Raw genomic sequence first — 8399 nt, forward strand, 5'->3', positions numbered from 1 at the left:
AGGTCAGAGGACGCTGATTCCACCGGCGTACTCGGACTCCACGTGCTACACACCACGACGGAGCGTGGCAGAGGGCTACACCTGGCTCCACAAGGCGCACACCCCTGCCTGAGGCACACAGGAAGGTCCAGCAGCGGAGGTAGGCCTGCAAGCGCTCAGAGCACCGAGCGCCACAGAAGCTCGACCGAGCGAGCATAGCGATAGAGCCCGCGCTAACAGGAGGCGAACCGAGGGGCAGTGGGGAGCATCACCCCAGGGAGTACAGGACTAGCCAAGCAAGCTGGCGGAACAGAGTGAGGGCAGGGGGGAGTCTTCCACCACTCGCCCTGAAGAGACAACAGACGTGCAGGCAGTAGGAGGGGCAGGGGTGCAGACGCTACCCACCCCTTCCAACGCACAACTAAGAGAAGACAGCGAGAGTGACCCGGAAGAAGGGGACCCCACCAAGCATAACGCTCCAGGCAGCCCCCAAGGGAAGACAGTTTCTGTACAACCCACCAGGAACAGAGAGGGCAGAATGGCGGTACACTTGTCGTCCCTCACGCAACTTGTACCGTTCCTAACCAATCCAGGGGAACCGGAGAGGCAATGGGAGGACTGGAAGAGGTATTTCCTCAACTACCTCAACGCTTTAGAGGAGGAGGCAGGCGCTCCATACTCCAGTAAACGCAGAAAAAAAATCTTGCTACACAACCTGGGCCCGGAGGGGATAAGAATCTACGACACCCTCGTGAAAGTAGAAAGAGATGCCGCAGACACCGATGTCTTCAGCCACACCATTGCTGACCTAGACGCACACTTCCGGCCCGTGGTATGTGTCGCGATTGACCGCTACAATTTTTTCCAAAGGAAGCAAAAGAGTAGCGAAACTGTAGATGAATATGTTGTTGCCCTGCAGAAACTCGCCATCTCATGCAAATTCGGCGCCCTACACGACGATCTCATCCGAGACCAAATTATCATGCACACGTCGAGCTCCCATGTCCAGGAGAAGCTATGGGTAAACGGAGATGCCCCACTCAAAGAAATATGGGCCATGGTAAAGAAAGCTGAACTATCAAAATGCTGTGCCCAAGCAGCTAAGAAAGAATCAGGAGGTACGCAGTCGGTGTGCCAGATATCGACACAACAGAAAGGGGAACGTCCAAGGCAAAAGGAGCCACAAAAAAAACCGGATGGCAGAAGGCAGAAGTCCACAAATCCCACCGACCAGAGAGGGGCTAAGGGAGGACGTCTGAGCTGCTACAGATGTGGGAGTGTCAACCATCTTGGGAATGACAAGGCGTGCCCGGCGTTCCGAGCAAAGTCCTCGTATTGTGGAATATTTGGCCATTACGAGAAAGTATGCCGCCGGAAACCGAAAGGGACAACAGTGAAGTTCGTTGACCGAGAACAGCAAGACGATACCAATGAATCTGAGGGAACCGATGACCAAGAGGAAATACTGTATATAGATGTCCAAGTAATGGAGATGGACGACTCGGGAAATGACAAGCCCCGATTAGACATGCACATCGGAGGTATACCGTTGGAAATGATAGCGGACAGTGGAGCCCCCATCTCAATAATCCAAAGGAAGGTATGGGAAGACAAATTTGCGTCCACGCACGGAGAGAAATTACGTCCCATGGACTTGCGTCCTGTCACGTACACCGGGCAGAAGATCCCAATGTTGGGGTACTGTCCCCTGTCGTTAGAGTTCAGGGACCGCCAAGCCGTGTGCAAACTGTACGTAGCGGAGAAAGGCCCCTCAGTCCTGAGCTGGAGAGACCAGGGAGCCTTAGGAATCCAGCTGAATCCAGGTGGTATCGAGAAAATCCTACTTATGGACATGGAGAAAAGAGACGATGTGGAGTCATGGAAGAGGGCGTATCCAAGAGTGTTCAATGGCCAAATCGGGGAGCTGGCGAAATACAAGCACCTAATCAAGCTTAAGGAAGGAGCAACGCCAGTGGTGCACAAAGTGAGGAACATCCCGTTCAGGAGCAGAGAGGCAGTACAACAAGAGTTGGACAGACTCGAGAAGGAAGGGGTGATCAGAGCCATAGAAAGTGCAGAGTGGCTTTCCCCCTTGGTGGTAGCTCAAAAACCCAACGGCAAAGTCAGGCTATGTGTGGACCTGAGGGAATTGAACAAAAACATACTTGTCGACAAGTTCCCCCTGCCACGCATAAACGAGATGTTGTCGAAGACCAAAAACATCAAATGGTTTTCGACAGTGGACCTGTCGTCGGCCTACCATCAGGTCAAGCTACACCCCTCCTGTACACACCTCACCTCCTTCATCACACCATTCGGCTGTTATGAATTCTTAAGGATGCCGTTTGGCCTAGCTTCGGCAGCCGCAGTCTTCCAAAAGATGATGCACAAATTGCTGAGAGGAGTGGTCGACGTTCAATTCTTTCAGGATGATATCCTGGTAATGGGGAAGTCCATGCACGACCACAATGAAAAGCTCCACAAAGTATTCAAGATCCTACAGGACAACGGACTGACAGCAGAATGGTCGAAATGCAGATTGGGAGTGAAATCAGTCACTTATTTAGGCCACGAAATAAGTGAAGAAGGAATCAGGCCCAAAACCGCCAACATGAAGGCCATTCAAGATGCACCCACCCCGTGCAAAAAGGAGGACGTTCGGTCATTCTTGGGAATGGCCGAATACTACAGCAAGTTCGTGCCACAATTTGCTTCCAAGACGCACCACCTACGACAGCTGCTCAAAGAGAGGAACAGATTCCAGTGGGGTCAGGCAGAACAAGAAGAGTTTGAAACATTAAAGAAGGAGATGAGTACCACCATCCCGCTCAAAGGATTCGATCCCCAGGCAGAGTCAATCCTCACGACGGACGCAAGTGACCGAGGACTGGGGGCAGTCTTAATGCAACGTACTGAGAAGGGAGAGTTACACACGGTCAGCTTCGCATCCAGATCCCTAGCCCCCAACGAAGAGAAGTTCAGCGTGGTGGAGAAAGAGATGCTGGCAGTGGTGTGGGCCATGGAGAGATTCCGCCAGTACCTGTGGGGAGCGCGATTCTTAGTAAAAACGGATCACAAACCCTTAGTCCGGGTGTTGACATCAAGTGGCCATGCGCATGCCACACCTAGGATCGCAAAAATGACTCTGCGCCTATTAGACTTTCTCTACGATGTGGAACACATCCCTGGGCCACAAAACAAAGTGGCGGACTTCCTCAGCAGGGCAGCTGCCATGGAAGCGGAGAGTGACCAAGAAGAACAGGAATGGGCAGGCTATGTGGTCGCCACGATCCAGGAGGCAGAGAATGTGATAAGTATGCAAGAGTGGGAGGAAGCATACAAAGAGGATGTTGACCTGGAAGCCATCAAGGGATACGTAGTCCACGGGTGGCCAGAGAAGAGGCACCTAAGAGAAGAGCTCCGAAGGTACTGGGAGGTCAGAGAGGAACTATCGCTGGCCGAGGATTCTATCTTTATTATAGGGGTTTGTAAAGCGCCTGGTGACGCCTCCCGGCGTGTCCCCGCGCTTTGGAAAAAGAGTACTTTTAGGAGGAGAGACAGAGAGTCTACATCTGAAGAGTAAATAGATGGGTTTTCAATAACTTTCTAAAAGTTGACTCAATTGTTTCTTGCCTGATGTTCGTGGGGAGGGCATTCCACTTCCTAGCAGCAAGAGTGCGAAAAGACCTACCTCCCATTCTAGCCTTTTTTGAGAGCGACATTTTAAGCAGGCCCGTTCCTTTAGATCTAAGAGATCTGTTGGGCTCGTACGGTACTGCTAGATCGGCCAGATATGAGGGGGCTTTTTGGTGGATAATCCTATGGCACCAGAGGAGAGCTTTAAAGTGTATCCTCTTGCTAATTGGCAACCAGTGAAGGGTGGCTAGGGAAGGTCTGGAGGGAGCTCTACGAGGAAGTCTTAGTACTAGGCGAGCTGCTGAGTTCTGCAGGACCTGTAGTCGTTTAATGTTTTTTTCTGATGTTCCCAGCAGTAACACATTCCCATAATCTATTCGGGAAGTGATCAGTGCCTGTGTCATAGTACGTCTGGAATTCAGCGGGAGCAAATCCAGGGTACGATTGAGGGTTTTCATGACCCCAAAGCACTTGCCTACTGTCTTTTTGACATGGCTGTCGAAGGAGAGCTTGTTGTCTATCCAGACACCCAAGTTTTTTGCTTCCTGATTGAGAGGAGACAAAGTGATACCACCCAAAGGCGTACTGGAACATCTGATGGTCTTACTACATGAAGGGCACCAGGGCATCACCAAGACCAAAGCCCTTGCCAGACAAGCTTACTGGTGGCCGGCTGTCGATGCGCAGGTAGAAAGGCACGTGAGACAGTGCGAATCTTGTGCCAAGGCAGACAAATCTCAAAACCTCATCAGACCACCCCTGGGGAAATTCCCCATACCGGATGGCCCGTGGGAAATGCTATCAGTGGACATTTTAGGACCAGTCCTAAACAAAGCAGGGACTCAGAAATATGTAGTAGCACTGGTGGACAAATTCTCCAAATGGCCAGAAATTGAAGTAAGAGAAAACATGGACACGGAGGCGGTGGTGAACTTCCTACAGTCCACATTCCTAGGAGAGGGCATTCCAAAGATCATCATTAGCGATAACGGTCCTCAGTTCACTTCGACAAGATGGACAACCTTCACCGAAAGGAATGGGATAGAAGTGAAGCACCCACCCATTTACCATCCCGCGGGGAATGGCCAAGTGGAGCGGTTTAACCGCGTGATCATGGGAACCATCCAAGCGGCCATCAACGACGGTTTAGATTGGGAGAAGGAACTGGAAAAGATGGTTTGGGCATACAGGATCACCCCGGGCAGCACCGGGTACAGCCCTTTCAAGATTTTGAGGGGGAGAGAAGCGTTCACCAAGGACAATCAGGCGTGGAGGAAGTTGGTGATACAGAGCAGATGGTCTCCGGCAGTGGTAAAAAGGAACCTGGAAAGAGCACAGGAGATCTATACGACTCACTTCAATAAGAACCACAAAGTAAAGAAGGCAGAGCTAGAGAAAGGGGACTGGGTAAGAGTCAAACTGGCAGTCCACAAGAAGAAGGGTGAGAGCAAGTTCTCGCCGCCATTACAAGTCTTGGAACCGTACGACCGATCGGCCTTGCTGAGCGACGGAAAGGTATGGTCACAGGACCGGATGGCCAAGTGCAGCAGGACAATCAAAGAGGAATGCGACGTGGAAGATGGTCCAGAGAATGTCGAAGGAGATGGAGAAGAAGAAAGTAGCAGAGGAAGGAACGTGAACGTGGAAGAAGGACAGCAGGAAGTAGCAGAGGATGACAATGGTGCAGGAGAGCGAGAAGGACAGAGGAGCGAAAGGAATGGAGAGAGGGACAAGGACATGACAGACAAGAGTGGAACTCAAAGTAAAGAGAGCGTGGAACAGGAGTGCAGAGAGGGAACGATGAAGGTGAGAACCAGAGTGGGAAGAGAAGTGAAGACACCAGAGAGATTCAAAGACTTTAACATGGACTGGAAGTAAGAACTTTTATCGTTGATTCACTGTGTGTAAAGGGGGGAGATATGTGGTAACGCAGTCGCGTTAGCGCACTAGTGTTCCGCTAGGCGGAACAGGAAACACGGCACACGGAAACGGAAGGCGGCCATATTCCATTAATTGGCGCCGACCGTTACACAGAGATCAGTAGTGTATCCCCGGCGCTCCGTCTGGAAATAAAGTAGTTACTTAACCTCCATGAGTGTAGCTCTTCATTTACGATTCCACAGAATTGCCTTGTGCTTCACTTCTACTGGAGTAGAATACCTTGTATTTGTGGGGTGGACGGGGTGTTATGGAACATAAGACATTCAGTATGACCTCTCACATCCTGTTTGGTATAGTGTGTCCCAGTGGCTCCTTTACCCACCAACGTTTAGCAATGCTGAACAGCAGCAACTCTGGTATACAACATCGCTAAAACATATTGGCAAAGCCAATAGCTCGCCTCGTGCATCGGCGAGCGCTATTGGCTTTGCCAGTGCTTGTTTTTCAATAAAGTTTTGATGTCATTGACCCTAATAAGACGGTCACTCGCCACAAATAATATTATATATAATCTCACTGCCTTGCATGCTATATGTAATTGAAGGATCGCATAATTTTGTGAATATTTGCATTAGTTTTCGTTTCTTTATGCGTCTGTTAAGTGATTTGATTTTTCTACGCCTTTCACCACGTCTGAATTAGAAATATTTCAAAATGGCCACACTTTTACCAGCAGGGAGTTAACTGTGCTCAATTGTCCGTCTTTTCTTTTTACACAGGAAGCAGAATGACTAATTCCGGGTTCAAGGGAGCCACTTTCTTCCTCCTGTCTCACGTGCTAAACTCAACGTGGGGTGATCCTACGAGCTGTCATGGTGAAGAAGAGGGCAGCGGGAGAGATCGGCGAGGCCCCGCCACGGCGTATTAAAAAATCAAAAAAGTTCAAACCGGCTGTGGAAGAGACTGCGGCCCCGCCAGGACCAGGGTATGCTGTTGGGCAGGTAGCCGGCAGCCTGCGAGGAGCGGCAGATGGAAACAGCCCGGGCCCGTTAGCATCGCTCTTTAGCTCTAGTGCTGCAAATCTCTTTACTCCCATATACGTGCCTGCGCCGCCTGCTCCAAGAAGGGAGCCAAAATCTGCGACCACCCCACATAATAGGCCAGCTGCGGACGTCCGAACTCCTGCGCCTAAAAAACCTAAAGTCCTTCCCGCCTCGGAACTGCTGGTGTCTGCCAGAGAGGGTCCCTTAGAAGAGGCTGATCTCCAGGAGGAGGAGCGGGAGCAACAAATCCGGCAAAAGCGAAAGGAACGGCGGTTGCAACGGGCTGGAGCGCCAGAAGACGAGGTCGAGGGTCCCACGAGGCCACAACGCCCCAAGAACAAGGCAGAGGAGCGGATCAAAGACAAACGCACTGTCTTTGTGGGCAATCTGCCGGTCTCCTTTACTAAGCAGGCGCTGCGGGCTCTTTTTAAAGATTTCGGGGCCATTGAGTCTGTCCGCTTCCGCTCAGTGGCCCGTGCAGAGCCCACTCTCAATCGCAAAGTAGCTGCCATTCAGCGCCAGGTGCACCCCAAGCGTAAGAGCATCCACGCCTATGTTGTTTACAAAGAGGAGGCAGCAGCTGGTTTGGCCCTATCCCGCAATGGGGCCCAGGTGGAGGGTGGCTTCAACATCCGAGTGGACCGAGCCTCTGGCGGCCACAGTCACGACAACCGACGCTCAGCCTTTGTGGGCAACCTACCTTACGATGTAGAGGACCAGGTTCTGCGTGACCATTTTGCTGAGTGCGGGGAGGTAGCGGCTGTGCGGATCATTCGCGACCGGGAGACTGGAGTGGGCAAGGGTTTTGGATATGTCCTTTTCGAGGAGGCAGATGGCGCTCAACTGGCCCTAAAGCTGGACGGTTCAATGCTGATGGGCAGAAAAGTGCGAGTGAAGCGGTGCGTTCAGAAGGACGGGGCACCTCGTACTGGACCGCAGAGTTTCACTGGTGCCAAACACAAGTTAGATTCTTCTGCAAAAGACGTAAAAAAACGTTTTGGCGCCAAACACAAGTTCGATTCTTCTGCAAAAGACGTAAAAAAAAGTTCTGGCGCCAAACACAAGTTCGATTCTTCTGCAAAGGACGTAAAAAAACGTCCTACGTTTAAACATGCAAAGAAAGTGGGGAGCAGTAAATCCAAAACTGTCGGGCACCAGCGTGTTTCTAAGACGAAATCATAGCTATATTCGACCAGCTGTTTTAGTCCGATAATCTTCTAACTACTATCCTTTTCTTCCCACTGAATAAACAGATATGTAAAGTTAATTTGCGAATGAGCATGCTGTGTGTGTTTGGGGGGGGGGGGGGGGGCAAAGCTGTCTAGATGTTTTAAGCATATGGTATATTTTTTTTTTACCAGAGACGTTGGGAAAATACATGTGGTGTTGAAATTTGGTTTAAGGTAATGATTAGTAGCATAGATGGTCTTATTCTAATAGCCAAAGTTAATATTAAGAAAGGTTAGCGATAAATAACGGTAAACATAAAGGTTAGGAATCAATCAATCGATTTTGTATAGTGCGACTAGTCACCGAGAGGTTATCCAGGCGCTTGCTGATTAGGAAAGGTGACCATAATAAGAGAGGGTTGAGATGTGCGAGAGTCTGTGTTAAATTGAATTTTGGGCTTCAGGTAATGTCGTAGAAGAAAGTTTATATATGTTTAGGTTCAAATTAATGGTTGGGGACATGGTTTGGTTGAGATTAGGATTCGGAGTGGGTTCAAGGGTTATTTATGTATGTTCTATTGCTTTAGCCCAAACCTAACCAAAATGCAGTGAGGCACTGTCCAGGGTCCGTGACAATCATAAAGTTAACTAGTTTTTGGAGAGGTAGTTGGTTTATGATGTAGTGTTCTTT

General features: G+C 50.2%; 1 protein-coding gene across 1 annotated transcript; it reads left to right on the forward strand.

Moving 5' to 3' along the window:
• Window positions 1–6313: 6313 nt before the first annotated feature.
• On the forward strand, window positions 6314–7806 carry LOC147747815 (RNA-binding protein 34-like). The gene has a single exon (XM_086956151.1). It carries the CDS (start codon window positions 6369–6371, stop codon window positions 7719–7721), a length of 1353 nt encoding a protein of 450 aa, XP_086812277.1. The 5' UTR covers window positions 6314–6368; the 3' UTR covers window positions 7722–7806.
• The last annotated feature ends 593 nt before the right edge of the window (window positions 7807–8399 follow it).

The sequence above is a fragment of the Lissotriton vulgaris genome, chromosome 1_1 (genome assembly GCF_964263255.1).
Source record: "Lissotriton vulgaris chromosome 1_1, aLisVul1.2, whole genome shotgun sequence".
NCBI lineage: Eukaryota > Metazoa > Chordata > Amphibia > Caudata > Salamandridae > Lissotriton > Lissotriton vulgaris.